The 17,631-nt window shown below is 49.5% G+C and overlaps 1 protein-coding gene across 2 annotated transcripts in view; it reads left to right on the forward strand.

Annotated features, from left to right (window-relative positions):
* The window catches only part of SELENOI (selenoprotein I), a 64,420-nt gene that overhangs the window by 41,374 nt on the left and 5,415 nt on the right, over positions 1-17,631 (forward strand). For both annotated transcript variants that reach the window (XM_035110738.3, XM_088667003.1), the window contains exons 4-9: positions 1,916-1,990; positions 4,205-4,467; positions 11,401-11,509; positions 13,664-13,712; positions 14,830-15,010; positions 17,253-17,435. In XM_035110738.3, the coding sequence (XP_034966629.3) occupies positions 1,916-1,990; positions 4,205-4,467; positions 11,401-11,509; positions 13,664-13,712; positions 14,830-15,010; positions 17,253-17,435 (860 nt within the window). The remainder of the gene's footprint in view (positions 1-1,915; positions 1,991-4,204; positions 4,468-11,400; positions 11,510-13,663; positions 13,713-14,829; positions 15,011-17,252; positions 17,436-17,631) is intronic.

Raw genomic sequence — 17,631 nt, forward strand, 5'->3', positions numbered from 1 at the left:
CCGGACCATCCGCAGGCCGGATTTAGAAGGCGATTGAGCCGGATCCAGCCCCTGGGCCTTAGTTTGCCTACCCATGTCCTATGCAACACCTGTCATGCTGGTGTTGAGTTTTAGCAGTCGTGTTTCTGGGGAACGTAGACAATCCAAGGCGGAGAAGCAATGTAGTGAGATTCTCAGTCCCTCTGTGCTTCTGTGTTTGTGAACCGAGAGGACACAATGCAGTTAGTATGGCTCCCACAGGTAATTGGTCTAGATCAGGGTTCCCCGACCTTGGGTCTCCAGCTGGTTTTATGGATAGATATCTTTCTTGTCATTAGATATCTTTCTTGTCATTGTCCCCTTGCGGGAACAACGAAATTACTCGGTTGCTACATCCACTCCGATAAAGCATTCCGCATAATCCAAAATTACAAAACCTAATTAAAAACAGTAAATATAATACAAAATAACAAGTAAAATAAGATGACTTCAAAGTCCAGGCTTTCCATTTAAGGCCAAAATCGCTCTAGAGAAGAAACTGTTCCTGAGACGGCTCGTTCTTGCCTGCATAGTTCTATATGCAGTTTTGGAACTACAACTCCCACCACCCCTAGCTAGCAGGACCCAGTGGTCAGCGTTGATGGGAATTGTAGTCCAAAAACAGCTGGAGACCCAAGTTTAGGAAACCCTGGTGTAGAGGTAATGGCCGTTAAAGCGTTGCCTTAATACACATTTGGGGATTTTTCTCACGGGCCAACACAGCCTTTTCTGCACAAGGCTGAAAGTGAAAGCTTCAGTTTGTAGGCTTCCGCAGGCTTTAGGCCCCTGGGGTTATCTTCCTGTTCTGGTCCCAGAAATGTCAAACGCGAATTGAGAACACCACTTGGGCTCTAGAGTTGAGCCCGCAGTCCAGCTTCTGTGGGCGGCCTTCCTCTTAGGCTTGGGTGCAAACGGGTGAGCATTGGCTTCTTGACACATACAAAGGTGGCAGGTTGTGAAGCCCTGGGTCATGGGTAGGCAAACTAAGGCCCAGTGGCTGGATCTGGACCAACCGCCTTCTAAATCCGGCCCGGGAATCAGTGGTTTTTTACATGAGTAGAATGTGTGCTTTTATTTAAAATGCGCATCTGGGTTATTTGTGGGGCTTGGGAATTTGTTCATTTTTTTCTCCAAAATATAGTCTGGCTCCCCACAAGGTCTGAGGGACAGTGGACCAGCCCCCTGCTGAAGACGTTTGCTGACCCCTGCCCTGGGTCTTCAGATGAAGGGCGGCATACAAATCTATATATATAAAAACGTAAGAAGGACATGTGGGTGTGTTTCCACTTTTCACCAAAACCGCTTGACCGATTTTGACACATCACATGCGAATGTCCGAAGGATATAGGAAAGTTTGCTAAGACAGATGTCGCACCTCCGCCAGGTAAAACCCCCAAAAAACCCTGTTCCAGAATGCACCTCTCAGCCAAAAGTGCATGCTGGGAAAAGAACCAGGTTACAAACCAGCACCCTCTAGCGGCGGCTACACTGGTACTGCACCTATAAAACCTTCCCTCTCAACAGCACCTTGGCTCCCGTTTACATACTAGGCTGAAGCCTTTACAGACTAGGCCGAATGGAGGTACTGACATGCCTGGGGGAGGGGACGGGATAGGTCAGGACACAGTGGGGCCAGTCACAGGGATGAGCCGGGGGTGGGGGGAGAAGGGGGAGTGATACGTCATGGGTCGGGGCAGAGGGGTGGTATCACAGGGATAAGCCGGGGAGGGGGTGGGATATGCCATGGGTCGGCACAGGGTGGGAGAAATCACAGGGATGAGCCACAGCAACGCGTGGTAGGGCCAGCTAGTATAATATATAATTATTATAATAACAATAATGATCATAATACCAATAATGATTGTGCAGCAAACTCAAAATGGTTTTCTTTCCACAGCACCCGATCAGCAGCACGTTCCGAACAAGGTGTGGGTCATGGTGGGCCTCCTCAATTTCATGGCTTACACGCTAGGTAAAAGCCGGTTCTTTACTGTATCTTTGTGTCTGTGCCTGCGATAGATAGAAGGGGGTATTTGCGACAGTGGTCTCAGCAGTTGTTGGGGCCAAACGACTAGCATCTTGATTTCAGCAAGGCCTCTGACAAGGTGCCCCATGATATTCTTGTAAAGAAGCTGGTAAAATGCGGGCTAGACAATGCTACCATTCAGTGGATTTGTAACTGGCTTACTGACAGAACCCAAAGGGTGCTCATCAATGGCTCCTCCTCATCCTGGAGAGAAGTGACTAGTGGGGTGCCACAGGGTTCTGTCTTGGGCCCAATCTTATTCAACATCTTTATCAATGACTTGGATGATGGGCTTGAGGGCATCCTGAGCAAGTTTGCAGATGACACCAAATTGGGAGGGGTGGCTAATACCCCAGAGGACAGGATCACACTTCAGAATGACCTTAACAGATTAGACAACTGGGCCAAAGCAAACAAGATGAATTTTAACAAGGAGAAATGTAAAGTACTACACTTGGGCAAAAAAAATGAAAGGCACAAATACAGGATGGGAGACACCTGGCTTGAGAGCAGTACATGTGAAAAGGATCAAGGAGTCTTGGTAGACCACAAACTTGACATGAGTCAGCAGTGTGATGCAGCAGCTCAAAAAGCCAATGCAATTCTGGGCTGCATCAATAGGAGTATAGCATCTAGATCTAGGGAAGTAATAGTACCACTGTATTCTGCTCTGGTCAGACCTCACCTGGAGTACTGTGTCCAGTTCTGGGCACCACAGTTCAAGAAGGATACTGACAAGCTGGAATGTGTCCAGAGGAGGGCAACCAAAATGGTCAAAGGCCTGGAAACGATGCCTTATGAGGAACGGCTTAGGGAGCTGGGTATGTTTAGCCTGGAGAAGAGAAGGTTAAGGGGTGATATGATAGCCATGTTCAAATATATGAAAGGATGTCATATAGAGGAGGGGAAAAGGTTGTTTTCTGCTGCTCCAGAGAAGCGGACACGGAGCAATGGATTCAAACTACAAGAAAGAAGATTCCACCTAAACATTAGGAAGAACTTCCTGACAGTAAGAGCTGTTCGACAGTGGAATTTGCTGCCAAGGAGTGTGGTGGAGTCTCCTTCTTTGGAGGTCTTTAAGCAGAGGCTTGACAGGCATATGTCAAGAATGCTTTGATGGTGTTTCCTGCTTGGCAGGGGGTTGGACTGGATGGCCCTTGTGGTCTCTTCCAACTCTACGATTCTATCCAGGGGCCCCCTTCCATCACCACAGTGTTCATAGCCCTCCTCTAACAATGGGTATATTGCAAGGAGGACTCTGCTTTCCCCTTTGTATTGAAGCTGCTCTTAGAAGCACACCTTGAAAGAAGACACTGCTCAGTCAGAGGTGGCCAGGGGTTCATCGTCCTTAACTCTTAAATGATGTGATATATATATACACACACACACACACACACACACACACACACACACTTTATATTTTCCCCAGAGGCCCCCCCCCCAACAAAAGATTCATTATGAAAACCTGCATTCATGAACACTACAGCTTACAACAGTATATATGTGTTAAATATATTCTTATTAACCGATCCACAAGCTACTATAAATCTTTGCGACTAGGCTTTGGTTTTCTGGAGGGCTTGTGAATGAAAGAAACCCCCACCGTTCTCCAACAAAGGTCTCTTTGTGCTTTGTTCCTCTCGCCTTGCCTGGCTCCATTTGTGGGTCAGTTTCTCCGCAAGGGCACCATGCCACCCTCTCTTGTACCAAGCGTTCACGTTCGCGCCTTCTAAGCCCTCCCAGAACATGGCTGTAAGAGAAGTCCGGTTAGCGCTTTATCCACTGAGTCCTGATTCTGTTTAGGAGCGCAGGAAGCTACAGAGTCAGGCCACTGGCCCCCCCCTAGCTCAGTATTACCTACACTGACCGGCAGCAGTGGCTTTCCAGGATTTCAGGCAGGAGTCTCTCCCAGCCGCACCTGGAGATGCCAGTGGGGTTTGAACCCGGGACTTTCTGCTTGCAAGGCAGACACCCTACCCCTGATCTATGGCCCTCCGACATATAAACACAGATTCTTTAGCACAAGCTCTGGCTTTTTGGCTTGTGCCTCTCTCCTCCCAGCCAGCCACTGGGACTGCGAGAGATGCAGGCTGCAGGGAGTTGACCCATGCCTCTGACACCCACCCCCCCGCTTCTCCTTATCCCCCTCCCCCCTTCTAGATGGCGTGGATGGGAAGCAGGCCCGGCGCACGCAGTCCAGCACCCCTCTGGGAGAGCTCTTTGACCACGGCCTGGACAGCTGGGCCTGCATGTTCTTCGTGGTGACGGTCTACTCCACCTTCGGCCGGGGCCCCAACGGCGTCAGCGTCTTCGTCCTCTACCTCCTCCTGTGGGTGGTCCTGTTCTCCTTCATCCTCTCCCACTGGGAGAAGTACAACACAGGGGTTCTCTTCTTGCCCTGGGGGTACGACATCAGCCAGGTGGTAAGTGAGTGCGTCGCTTCCTGACCCTCCGCTTCCCTCTTCCCACTTCGCTTATTTCCTTTATTTCATTTACAGTGGTACCTTGGTTCTCAAACTCAATCCGTTCGACTCCCAGAACCGTCCAAAAACCAAGGCACGGCTTCCGATTGGCTGCAGGAGCTTCCTACACTCAATTGGAAGCCATGTCGGACGTTCGGCTTCTGAAAAGTGTTAAAAAACCAGAACAGTCACTTTGCGGCGTTCAGGAGCCAAAACATACGAGTACTAAGGCGTTTGAGAACCAAGGCACGACTGTATAGGCTTCCTTTGGGGTTTTTTAGGTTTCAGAAAGTTTACAAATTTAATACGTATTTTCCCAAATCACATTCATTTCAGATTTGACTTCCCCTCCACCCCCTCCATGGTTTTCCCATGTTTTCTAAAATTTCTTCGTATTATGGTTATTCTGTGTCCTAACTTCTCCACAATATTATCCAACAAATATTTCGCTGATGTTCTTCATTGAAATCCTTCCTGTGTTTTTACATGTTTACAGTAATGCTTTAAATATTCAGCAAAAGGTTTCCAGTCCTCCCTGTAGCCTCCCTCTTCTAGCTCTCCTCCTCCTCCCCGTTTTACCCCACAACAACTCTTGTGAGGTATAGGTTAAGCTGAGAGGCAGTGATTGGCCCCCAAAGTCACACCTAGTGAAGGAGGAGTAGTAGTTTGGAATTGATATTCCGCTTTATCACTACCCGAAGGAGTCTCAAAGCGGCTAACATTCTCCTTTCCCTTCCTCCCCCACAACAAACACTCTGTGAGGTGAGTGAGGCTGAGAGACTTCAGAGAAGTGTGACTAGCCCAAGGTCACCCGCTGCAAGTGGAGGAGTGGGGAAGCGAACCCAGTTCACCAGATTACGAATCCACCACTCTTAACCACTACACCACACTGGCTCTCAGTGTGGGAGGATTTGAACCCAGGTCCTAGTCCAGCACTCTAATCACTACACTGCAGTGGCTGGCTATAACCTTTTCCTGCATGTGGATTTACTTTTATTGGTTTGTTTTTCATGTGCTGTTTTATTTTGACAATTGAGTATATTTATTATTTTTATTTTTTGGTGTTGTGAAACCCAATGTGGGGAAGGAGCTCATTTGAGAGGCAGAGGGTTGAAAAGAAACACTCGCCGTATTTTTCAGACCATAACACGCACTTTCCCCCTCCTAAAGCGGAAGGGGGAAAGTCGCTGCGTGTTATGGAGCGAATGCCAGAGCCCGTGCTAGGAGTGTGGTGGAGTGTCCTGCTTTGGAGGTCTTTAAGCAGAGGCTTGACAGGCATATGTCAAGAATGCTTTGATGGTGTTTCCTGCTTGGCAGGGGGTTGGACTGGATGACCCTTGTGGTCTCTTCCAACTCTACGATTCTAAGAGCCAGAGCCACGCGCAGCGGGAAACCGGCTCTCGGGCTGCTTCTGTGACAGCGAGCGAGGTGAGAGGAAAGACGGGAGGGCTGTGTAGTGATTCCGCCTCCAAGGATGCATTGCTGCACTCAGAGTGGGTGGAGTGTTTGTCACAGTGGCACAGTGCGCCTCCTCTTAAGGAGGGTTGCCTTGGGCTAGTCAGTGTGACAACAGAATTTCAGTGCCGGGAAAGACTAAAGATCGGCCCCAGGCCAGCTTGAGCAAGCCATGCCTGCTTATTGCTTTGCTGGTTTGGAAATGGCAGAGTGTTCCCCTCCAAAGATTACAAAATGGCCATGGAAATCTTTGGAACTCCCCGCCTCTTGATGTCAAGCAGGCACCCTCGCTGTATTATTTCTGGCACCTGCTAAAAACATTCTTGTTTAGACAAGCCTACCCTTTCGAGGGACCCAGGTGGCGCTGTGGTTAAACCACTGAGCCTAGGGCTTGCTGATCAGAAGGTTGGCGGTTCGAATCCCTGTGACGGGGTGAGCTCCCGTTGCTCGGTCCCAGCTCCTGCCAACCTAGCAGTTCGAAAGCACGTCAAAATGCAAGTAGATAAATAGGAACCGCTATAGCGGGAAGGTAAACGGTGTTTCCATGTGCTGCTCTGGTTTGCCAGAAGTGGCTTTGTCATGCTGGCCACATGACCTGGAAGCTATACGCCGGCTCCCTCGGCCAATAATGTGAGATGAGTGTGCAACCCCAGAGTCGGTCACGACTGGACCTAATGGTCAGGGGTCCCCTTTACCTTTTACCCAGATCTTTAGAAAGCTGATGTGGATTTTAACCAGGTTTTAGTATTTTAACTTCTTGTATGTTTTAAAATGTTTTCCCTTGATTCATCTTTTTTTAAAACCACATTGAGGTATTTTAGTTTGGTTTGCAATGAAGCGGTGTATAAATTTTTATGAAATAAATGAAAATAAAACATCGCGGGTAACAGTTACAGCGGAGGCGCTTGGAGTGAAAGAAGGTCTCTTGCAAGGAATCCCTGCGTTGAGTCAGTTGGGTTGCACTAGAAGGGAATGAACTGCTAACAATAGGGCTGCAACATTTTATGGGGCAATTGATTTCACAACACTTTGGATCAGTTTTTTTATTTGTGCCAGTGATAAGCCAGGCAGCTGAGGAATGGAAGCTAATTTCAAAAGCTGCCAGGCAAGAGGCAACTAGCATCTAGATAGCATCTAGATCTAGGGAAGTAATAGTACCACTGTATTCTGCTCTGGTCAGACCTCACCTGGAGTACTGTGTCCAGTTCTGGGCACCACAGTTCAAGAAGGATACTGACAAACTGGAACGTGTCCAGAGGAGGGCAACCAAAATGGTCAAAGGCCTGGAAACGATGCCTTATGAGGAACGGCTTAGGGAGCTGGGTATGTTTAGCCTGGAGAAGAGAAGGTTAAGGGGTGATATGATAGCCATGTTCAAATATATGAAAGGATGTCATATGGAGGAGGGAGAAAGGTTGTTTTCTGCTGCTCCAGAGAAGCGGACACGGAGCAATGGATTCAAACTACAAGAAAGAAGATTCCACCTCAACATTAGGAAGAACTTCCTGACAGTAAGAGCTGTTCGGCAGTGGAATTTGCTACCAAGGAGTGTGGTGGAGTCTCCTTCTTTGGAGGTCTTTAAGCAGAGGCTTGACAGGCATATGTCAAGAATGCTTTGATGGTGTTTCCTGCTTGGCAGGGGGTTGGACTGGATGGCCCTTGTGGTCTCTTCCAACTCTATGATTCTATGAAAGAGGCTGTTCTGCCTTCCTTCCACTGCGACACAGCAGTCGCTTCTCAGATGTCTGTGACATCTGTGGTTTTCCCCTTCCTTCCTTCCTTCCTTCCTTCCTTCCTTCCTTCCTTCCTTCCTTCCTTCCTTCCTTCCTTCCTTCCTTCCTTCCTTCCTTCCTTCCTTCCTTCCTGCTGCTCCACATTTTAATAGAGGAGTCTGTCAGCCAAAGCAGTCAACATCCATCGACTAAGATCTGCAGAGTCCTCTGACTTAATTACTTGGCAGGCGCAGTTGCCTTGGAGTGGGGAGGAAGAGGACCATGTGTTCTGCCAGCCACCAGCATCTCGGTCAGCTGTGCTCACAAGAAGAAATTCCTGGGCCCCATTGGGCCATTGGCCCACCGAGTCCACCTTCCTGTTCTCACAGTGGTTGACCAGGAGCCTGTGGGGAACCAGCGAGCAGGACCTGAGCACGAGAGCCCTCTCCCCTCCTGTGGTTTCCAGCAACTGGCTGCCTCCGACTGTGGAGGCAGAGCAGAGTCACCCTGGCTAGTACCCATTGCTAGCCTCCTCCATGAGTTTGTCCAGTCCTCTTTTGACCATGGAGTTTTCTTGGCAGGGATACTGGAGTGGCTTGCCAGTTCCTTCTCCAGGTGATCACTGCAGATGGTGACAGCAGCCACGAAATTAAAAGACGCCTGCTTCTTGGGAGAAAAGCAATGACAAACCTAGACAGCATCTTAAAAAGCAAAGGTCCATATACCGTAGTTAAAGCTATGGTTTCCCCAGTAGTGATGTATGGAAGTGAGAGCTGGACCATAAAGAAGGCTGATCGCCGAAGAATGGATGTGAGGGACGAGGGATACAGGGAAGTCCCTCCCATCTTAAGTTCCAGCCCATCCCCAAGCGCGGGAGAGAGTAAGGAGAGCTCTGCCTCCAGCGGAGAGTCAGGAAGTGGTGTCCGAGGCTCAGGCAAGGTTGTGGAGCCCAGGCCGCAGGTGGGACAGGAAGTAGGACGCACAGGGGGGAGGCCAATTCCCCCAACTCCCGAATTGCGACGCAAACGTAGGGGGAAGAGGTTGGGTCTGCCAAAGCTGTGGTGCTGGAAGAAAACGCGCCAATCGCCATTCGGGAGTTCAGACACCTCACCTTAAGGATGCATTTTTACTGCTCTGAACACTGTAAATAATCAGCACTAAATAAAAACCGTAAAAGACCATGCTGGAGTCGTTACTCTAGAGTAGCCATACCAGGCCCTCTGACAGGATGCTTTTGAATTATGGTGCTGGAGGAGACTCTTGAGAGTCCCATGGACTGCAAGAAGATCAAACCTATCCATTCTTAAGGAAATCAGTCCTGAGTGCTCCCTGGAAGGACAGATCGTGAAGCTGAGGCTCCAATACTTTGGCCACCTCATGAGAAGAGAAGAATCCTTGGAAAAGACCCTGATGTTGGGAAAGATTGAGGGCACTAGGAGATGGAGGGCACTAGGAGAAGGGGACGTCAGAGGACGAGATGGTTGGACAGTGTTCTTGAAGCTACGAACATGAGTTTGACCAAACTGCGGGAGGCAGTGCAAAACAGGAGTGCCTGGCATGCTATGGTCCATGGGGTCACGAAGAGTCGGACATGACTAAACGACTAAACAACAACAACTTTTGACCATCTCTGCCTCCCGTGATCATCTGCAGGCACGCAGCTTCTGCCTTCTCTCCCTCTTGGCATTTCCCTGCTGTGCCTCCCCTCCCCTCCCCTCCCCAGCCCACGGCCATTGATCCCTTTCTGAACAGCCTCTCACCACGCTGGAGCCTTGGAAGGGCCCTTTGCCCCCGGATGTTTCCCGTCGGAGAGGTTTTGTTGACTTGGACTTGAACATTTCCGTGGCGGAGCAGAGACCTCTGCACGATGCTGTCCCGTAAATTGCACTGGGGCGGGAGAAGAGGGGGGGGTGGTACCTGCGTTTGTCAATAGATTTTGCAGGTGGGAACGTAAGGCACTTGGGGCAAATTTCATTCCTGAGCCAAAAGGGAAGAAGCAGCTTGAAGTGTCCCTCTTCCTTGTCCCCCTTTGGTTGTGTGTTTTCAAGAGTTAAATGATCCTCCCACAAGAGGCAAGGATGGCCACCAACTTGAATGGCTTTAAAAGAGGATGAGACCAATTCATGGAGGAGGAGGCAGCCATGGAGGGCTCTGTTCTGCCTCTGTCCTGGAAATACCAGTTCCTGGAAACTGCAGAAGGGGAGAGTGTTGCTGTGGTGCCCTGGCCCTGCTTGCAGATAGATTTCCCTTTGGGGCAGGCATAGGCAAACTCGGCCCTCCAGAGGTTTTGAGACTACAACTCCCATCATCCCTGGCCACTGGTCCTGTTAGCTAGGGACGATGGGAGTTGTAGTCCCAAAACCTCTGGAGGGCCGAGTTTGCCTATGCCTGCTTTGTAGCATCTCATTGGCCCCTGTGAGAAGAGAATTTTGGACCAGATGGGCCCGTTTGGGCCTGATCTGACAAAACTCTTTTTATGTTCTTAAGACTCAAATGAATTCAGATCTCTCCCTCTCTCATGGGAGTTACCATATTTTTTCCATCTATAAGACACCCCCTAATTTTTCACATTATTTTTTAGGGGGGGACCTCGTCTTATACACGGAAAAATACGGTAACTTTTTCAGGCTGTGCAAATTGCCCATGGGACTTAACTCCCGCAGAGGGCTAATACTTGGGGCTCAAATCCCTGTCCAAGCAGGAAGGCACTGAAGTGGTGCCCTTGGGGGGCCAGAGAGCACAGCCCAGGAGCACTGTGGGTTGTGCTGTGTGTTTTTACATCTTCTGAGCCAGCCCTTGCTAATGATGTTAAACCCAGAAGAACTTTCTGACAGTAAGAGCCATTCGGCAGTGGATCATCGGTCTCCCTCGGGAGTTTGTGGGCTCTCCTTCCTTGGAGGTTTTTAAGCAGAGGTTGGATGGCCCTCTGTCATGGATGCTTTACTTGCATTGCAGGGGGTTGGACTAGATGACCCTCGGGATCCCTTCCAGCTCTGTGATCTCTTTCTTCAAAAAGCTCAGGACCAATATAAGTGGTTTTTTATCCACCCCTCCCATGAAGTCGCCAGGCAGTGGGCATTGTGACTGAGCAGGGATTTGAATCCTGGTTTCCTCTCATCGAAGCCCTGCCCCGCTTTCTCCCCTGCAAGTCTGGTGGTGGAAAGTGAGGTGAATCAGATTAAAAACAACCTCTTACCAAAAGCAAGAACCCAAAGGAGTGGCTGGATGGTTCCTAGCACCTTTATAAAGAAGTGTGTGCCTGCCTGCCTCTTCAGAGACCACTTCACATTGTTGTGACGGTCTCTGCAAGGGCAAACCTGTGATACAGACCAGGACAATCCCAGCCGTGTTCCAGCCGAGGCTGCGGGTGACTATCCCAGCCGTGGCCAAGCTGGCACCCTCAAGATTTTTCAGGCTTCAGCTCCCACCAGGCTCAGCTGGCACATCCCAGGGGAGCTGCAAGCCGGGCAGGTTTTGGGGTCTTCTGTTTGCAGCCAGCAGTTTCCACTGGGGGTGCATTTGTAGGGACATGGTGGGATGGAGAGGGGGAACTGGCTCTGCGGGGACTGTTTTTCCACCCCAGGGGCATAAGCCCGGGCTCCTTTTGGCAGTGTCATAACATGGCTAAGAGCTTTCTGATCACTAAGCCCTTCTATCCACACACCAGCTGGCCGGATGAGTCTTTCCAGATGCCGCAATTCTGCCTCTCTCTCTGATTACTTTTCAGACCATTTCCATCGTGTACATTGTGACGTCTATTGTGGGCGTGGAGGCCTGGTACAACCCTTTCCTCTTCAATTTCTTGTATAGAGACCTATTCACTGCAATGATCTTTGGTAAGCCTGTCTTTTAAAATTTCCTAATACCATACGGTGCCATAATCCCAGGTTGGCCCTTCTATGTTTTCTTTTGTTCGCCATGTGCTCCCCCCACCCCCTTTCTTTGGAGTACACAAGGGTCACAATTGAGAAACTGCTTGCTCCAGAATTTTAGACCCTATTTAAGATCAACGAGGTATTCTGGACTTGTGGATAGTGGCAAGATTTCATTGAGGCCAGTCTGGGGCAAATGTGTTGTATAATTACAACGTAAGTAAAAAATCTGCCTAGCTTTTTATGTGCTGTTTGTTTTTTCTTGGTCTTTCATCTTAAGGTTACAGGTAGGTAGCCGTGTTGGTCTGGATCGAAGTAAAATAAAAAAATTCCTTCAGTAGCACCTTAAAGACCAACTAAGTTTTTATTTTGGTATGAGCTTTCGTGTGCATGCACACTTCTTCAGATACAGTGAAATGTATCTGAAGAAGTGTGCATGCACACGAAAGCTCATACCAAAATAAAAACTTAGTTGGTCTTTAAGGTGCTACTGAAGGAATTTTTTCATCTTAAGGTCCTGGGTAAGGTTACATAGAGTGCGTATTGCAGGGGGTTGGACTAGATGACCCTTGGGGGTTGCTTCCAACTCTGATTCCTATAAAATAAAATGCAAAATAATGAATAAGCCACAAAGCATACAATGATGATGATTTTATTTGTACCCCGCACATCTGACTGGGTTGGCCCAACCACTCTAGGCTGCTTCCAACAAATTATAAAACCACAGTAAAGCATCAAATATCAAAAAACTTCCCAATACAGGGCTGCTTTCAGATGTTTTCTAAAAGTAGTGTAGTTCTTCATCTCCTTGACATCTGATGGGATGGCATTCCACAGAGCAGGTGCCACCACCGAGAAGGCCCTCTGCCTGGTTCCCTGTAACTTCACTTCTCGCAGTGAGGGAACCGCCGGAAGGCCCCCGGGAGCTGGACCTCAGTGTCTTGGGTGAGCAATAGGGGTGGAGACACTCCTTCAGGTATACTGGACCGAGGCCATTTAGGGCTTTAAAGGTCAGCACCAACACTTTGAATTGTATCTGAAGAAGTGTGCATGCACACGAAAGCTCATACCAATGACAAACTTAGTTGGTCTCTAAGGTGCTACTGGAAGGAATTTTTTTTATTTTGTTTCGACTACGGCAGACCAACACGGCTACCTACCTGTAACTTTGAATGTAAATCCTTTAGGACCAGTGTTATATGGTCCCGGCAGCTGCTTCCAGTCACCAGTCTTGCTGCCGCATTCTGGATTAGTTGTAGTTTCCGGGTCCCCTTCAAAGGTAGAATGCAATGATAAAAGCATTCAACAGATAGATTTACAGGGTGGGAAGTTGCTGCACTGATTCAGCTTTTGGGGGGTTTGCTGTAGTGTTGTTTAACAAAATGAAATCCAAACAGTCACAATGTGCAGTACAGTGGAACCTCGGAAGTCAAACTGTATTTTCTGTATTTTAATGTTTTGTTGGAAGCCGCCCAGAGTGACTGGGGGAACCCGGACAGATGGGCGGGGTATAAATATTATTATTATTATTATTATTATTATTATTATTATTATTATTATTATAAACATAATCCTTTCCAGAAAGACGTTTGACTTCCAAAACATCCGAATTCCGAGGTGCGGCTTCCGATTGGCTTTTTGCAGCTCGGAAGCTGTGTCAGACATTCGGGTTCCGAGGAACGTTTGAAAACCGGAGCACTTACTTCTAGGTTTTTGACGTTCAAGCGGAAACATTGGAGAACCGAGCGGTTTGAGAACTGAGGTTCCACTGTATTTATTTTTATAGCCTGCCTTTTGGTCCTCAAGGGCAACTCACAACACGCTGAGTATTAACAGAACAGAACGAAGCAGTTGCATTCTTCCACGAATGATAAAAGTGGCCAGCAGTGCAGGATGTGACGCTGCTAAGCCATCCCACCAGCCCAGAAAAAGCTTCCTTTTTCACCAGCAGCTGCTCTCCCCTTTTCGGAGACACTCCTCGCATTCCCCTGCCTCAAGTTGCTGTTACAGATCCAAGTGAGGGTTGTGGAACAGACTTTGCTGTGTGGCTGCGCCTGTCTTTGCTGTGAAGGGAATCGCGTGCTCTGAGTCGTAACCTGGCCCTCCTCTCTCCCGTAGGTTGCGCGCTGACTGTGACGCTTCCCATGAGCCTGCTGAACTACTACAAGTAAGTCCTGTCTGAGCTCGGTTGTCAGGGCCCCATGCGGTTGGCTGCCCCACTTCTGCTGGGGGGTCAGTGCCCCTCAGTGTCTCCCCAGTGGGGAGAGTTTTGAGAAAGCAAAGTGGGCACAAGCGATGCCAGGGGCAAGCCTTTGCTTTTGAGACTATGGAGCCAAGAGATTGGCTGGGCCCTCTCTCTGAACCAGCTGGGCCAGGCCTCTTGGACAGAGCCTGGCCTCCTGTATGTATTTTATTTTATTTATTTTGAGCATTTTGTGCCCCCTCTTTTCAGCCAGGAAGGCTCACAGTGGCGCTTACGTACTATCAAAACGAGACTGTCTCGCAGATTTATACTGCCCTCCTAAAAAAAAACCCACGACACGCAAGGAGAAAGGGACAGGGAGGGAAGAGGAAAATGAAAACTCAGGCACCGAATTCTAAATAGTTGTTCCTCTAATGACTGGCTGGCCCAGTTCAGGGGCAGGAGGTGCCCGGTGGAGGAACTGGACCTCCAGCAGAGCTGGTGGAATGAGCCCTACTGCTTTTCTGTCTCCCACTGAGGCACTGGCTGCCCCCAGGTGACCTTTGAGGGGAAAGGAGGCCTGATGGGGATGGAGGGGGCTCTGCTTCTCATTCCCCATCTTCCTTTTGCTGGCCACACTGCAGCCCTGCAGATGAGGCCCCGTTGGAAGAACTATATCGGGTTCTGCCTCCTTCAGAGTTAGTCTGATGGTGCTCCCAGATGCCTTTCAGGACTCCCTCCCCCCCACATTTTTTTTTTGAAAATTTTATTTATTGAAAGACTCGTATACCGCTGTGTCATTTTAAAATATCAAAGTGGTACCATACAAAGTTAAAAACGAACATCAGTTAACCATTGCAGAAGAATGCATTTGTAATTGCCCGGCAGAATAGAAAAGTTTTCAGCAGATGTTTAAAAGTTGGCACAGAAGGCGCCTGCTCAGTCTCCAGTGGCAGGGAGTTCCACAGGACTGGGCGGGTGACAGTAAAGGCTCGGTTTTTTGTTGTCAAACGAGCCTCACCAGCTCTTGACCAGCAACGCTCCTGCAGGGGACCTCTTGCTAGTGCGGGGCGATCTTGCTGACGCCTCTCTCGCCTTTCAGAGCCTACAGAAGCAACACCCTGAAACACCACTCCGTCTACGAGGCGATGCTGCCCTTCCTTTCGCCGGTCCTGCTCTTCATCCTCTGCACCATTTGGATCTTCCACTCGCCGACGCAGATCCTGGAGACCCAGCCCCGCCTCTTCTACTTCATGGTCGGCACGGCCTTCGCCAACATTTCCGTAAGTTCCTTCTGCTGCAAAGACACGCGCGCAGAGGGGCTTGGCAGGGCAGGAGCAAAGCTGCTTTGCCTCAGGGGTGGGGAACCCTGGGTGTGGCCCCCCAGCCCTCTTTACCCGGCCCTCAGCCATCTCCCTTGGCCACGCTCCTCTCTGGGCTTGCTCCCCAACCCTCCTCCAGCATTTCCCCCTCGCTTCCCCTTACGTCCTTGAGCTGTAATCAGTTCCTCCTCCAGTGGCGAGATGCGCATGGCGAAACCTCTGGCTTCCCTGTGCCTGGACTCTAACCTCCTTGCGCAAGAGTTCCCCCAGGAGACCGCTTTGCCCTGCATGTGCCGACCCCACCAACGGAATGGGCACTGCAGGAGGTGCCACACGGGACCCTTAGGAACTCCCGGCCTGTTGATATCAAGCACTGCCTTAGCTGTACTTTTCGGCACCTGCTAAAAATATTCTTGTTTAGACAAGCCTACCTGGATGATAGACAGGTTCATGTGAATTTTAATCTGTTTCAGTATTTTAAGTTTTTGTTTTGTTTTGTTTTAAAGCATTGTTGTATTCTGCCCCCCCCCCAATCAAGCACTGTCTTAATTTTTATGAAATACATAAATAAGAGTCATGTGGTACAATGGCCCCTGGAAGGCTGTCCGCTGAGGATCATAGGATAATAGAATCATAGAACTGTAGAGTTGGAAGTTAGAGTTCCATTCTGGAGGAAATCAGCCCTGAGTGCTCACTGGAAGGACAGATCGTGAAGCTGAGGCTCCAATACCTTGGCCACCTCATGAGAAGAGAAGACTCCCTCGAAAAGACCCTGATGTTGGGAAAATGGAGGGCACAAGGAGAAGGGGGCGACAGAGGACAAGATGGTTGGACAGTGTTCTCGAAGCTACGAACATGAGTTTGTCCAAACTGCGGGAGGCAGTGCAAGACAGGAGTGCCTGGCATGCTATGGTCCATGGGGTCACGAAGAGTCGGACACGACTAAACAACAACAGAGTTGGAAGGGACCATGAGGGTCATCTAGTCTAACCCCCCCTGCAATGCAGGAATCTTTTTGCTCAATGTGGGGCTTGAACCCACCACCCTGAGATTAAGAGTCTCATACTCCGCTGACTGAAATAAATAAGAATAAGAATGTGCACCCCACCACCCAGACCATTCTAGGCAACCTCCCAAAATTTCAACACCTCTTGCAATGGTTTGACCCCTTTTCCGTTTTAACAGTGCAAATTCTCCAAACATCTTCCATATCTCCTCAAAATCATTTCTCCTGCATATTCCCCATCTTACCTTAATGGCACGTGTTCATTTATCATTAATAGCTATATCCCACTCCTCTTTATATCATTCTTCCATTTTATATTCTGCTTGCCCCTTCCACTTCCTAGCTATAATAGTTCGTGCAGCTGTCAATAAATTTGTCCTAGCCTGTGAACCTTCCACCCCACCATAAATTGGTAATAACGCTACCTCTGGACTTTCAGTCAGCCTTAACCCAGTGATTTCTGTTATCTCCTTAAACACCCTTTGCCAAAAGAAAATGTGGACCTTTTTAAGGAAGAAGCTTTTTAGGAAAAGCCAGACCCTCTTTTTTCCCCCCCTTCTTTTTTAAAAGGAAAAACTTCCCTATCCTTGGTCTAACTTTTCAGGTTACCTGTACTGGGGAGTTTGCTCAAGGGGCAAGGAGCAGAGCCTCCCAGATTCCCCACGACAACTATAATAATAATAAACTTCCACTTATACCCCGCCCTCCCCAGTCAAGAACCGGGCTCAGGGCGGCTCACACCAACAGAATTACAATAAAACATAAAAACAATGAATTAAAATACAGATTAAAATACAGTATTAAAATTTAAAGTGCAGCCTCATTTCAAGTAGTCCATCAATCCAAGCCCATGAGGGAGGAAAACACAGGGGTCAGACTATATGGGTTTGCTTGTGCAGAAAGCATCTCCGTGCCAGCAGGTGTTTGGGCTGCCTGCCCTCCAGCGTTGCCCTTGGATTCCTGCCCACTTGTGGGACTGAGTCTCTGTTCCAGAGGATCCGTCCACGCTGCAGCAGTAGAGTTTTGCCAGTAGCCCTAGAGCGGTGAAGTTCTAGAGCAGCACCCTCAGCCGTGCTCCAGGAAACAGCCCTGGATGGATTGGAGCATTGCCTTGCCTTGGGGGGGCGGGCAGGTGCTGGGCGGACCTCTCCTGCCATCCTGGTCCTCCGTTACCAGCTGTTCCTCCTCTCCTCCCAGTGCCGCCTGATCGTCTGCCAGATGAGCAGCACCCGGTGCCAGCCTATCAACTGGATGCTCTTCCCGCTGGCCCTGGTCCTCTTCGTGGTGCTGACGGGCGCCTTGCCGGAGAGCGAGACCTTCCTCCTCTACCTGCTCACCACCTTCATCACCGTGGCGCACATCCATTACGGAGTCGGCGTGGTAAGTGATTCTCGGCGCCACCCTTGCCCGCTGCAGTTCGCCGCAGAGCCCAGCCAAGGCCTCCCATCTCTTCTCGACGGCTTGGGCTCACCTTTGGTTTGCTCCTGCGGCAGCGGAGTCTCCGAGGCAAGCTGAGCTGGGGGCTGGCCTCTTCACCTGAGCCTTGACAAGGGACCCAGCGGCGGTTTGGCAGGCA

This window comes from Zootoca vivipara, chromosome 3, assembly GCF_965207765.1.
Source record: "Zootoca vivipara chromosome 3, rZooViv2.hap1.1, whole genome shotgun sequence".
In the NCBI taxonomy this organism is placed as follows: domain Eukaryota; kingdom Metazoa; phylum Chordata; class Lepidosauria; order Squamata; family Lacertidae; genus Zootoca; species Zootoca vivipara.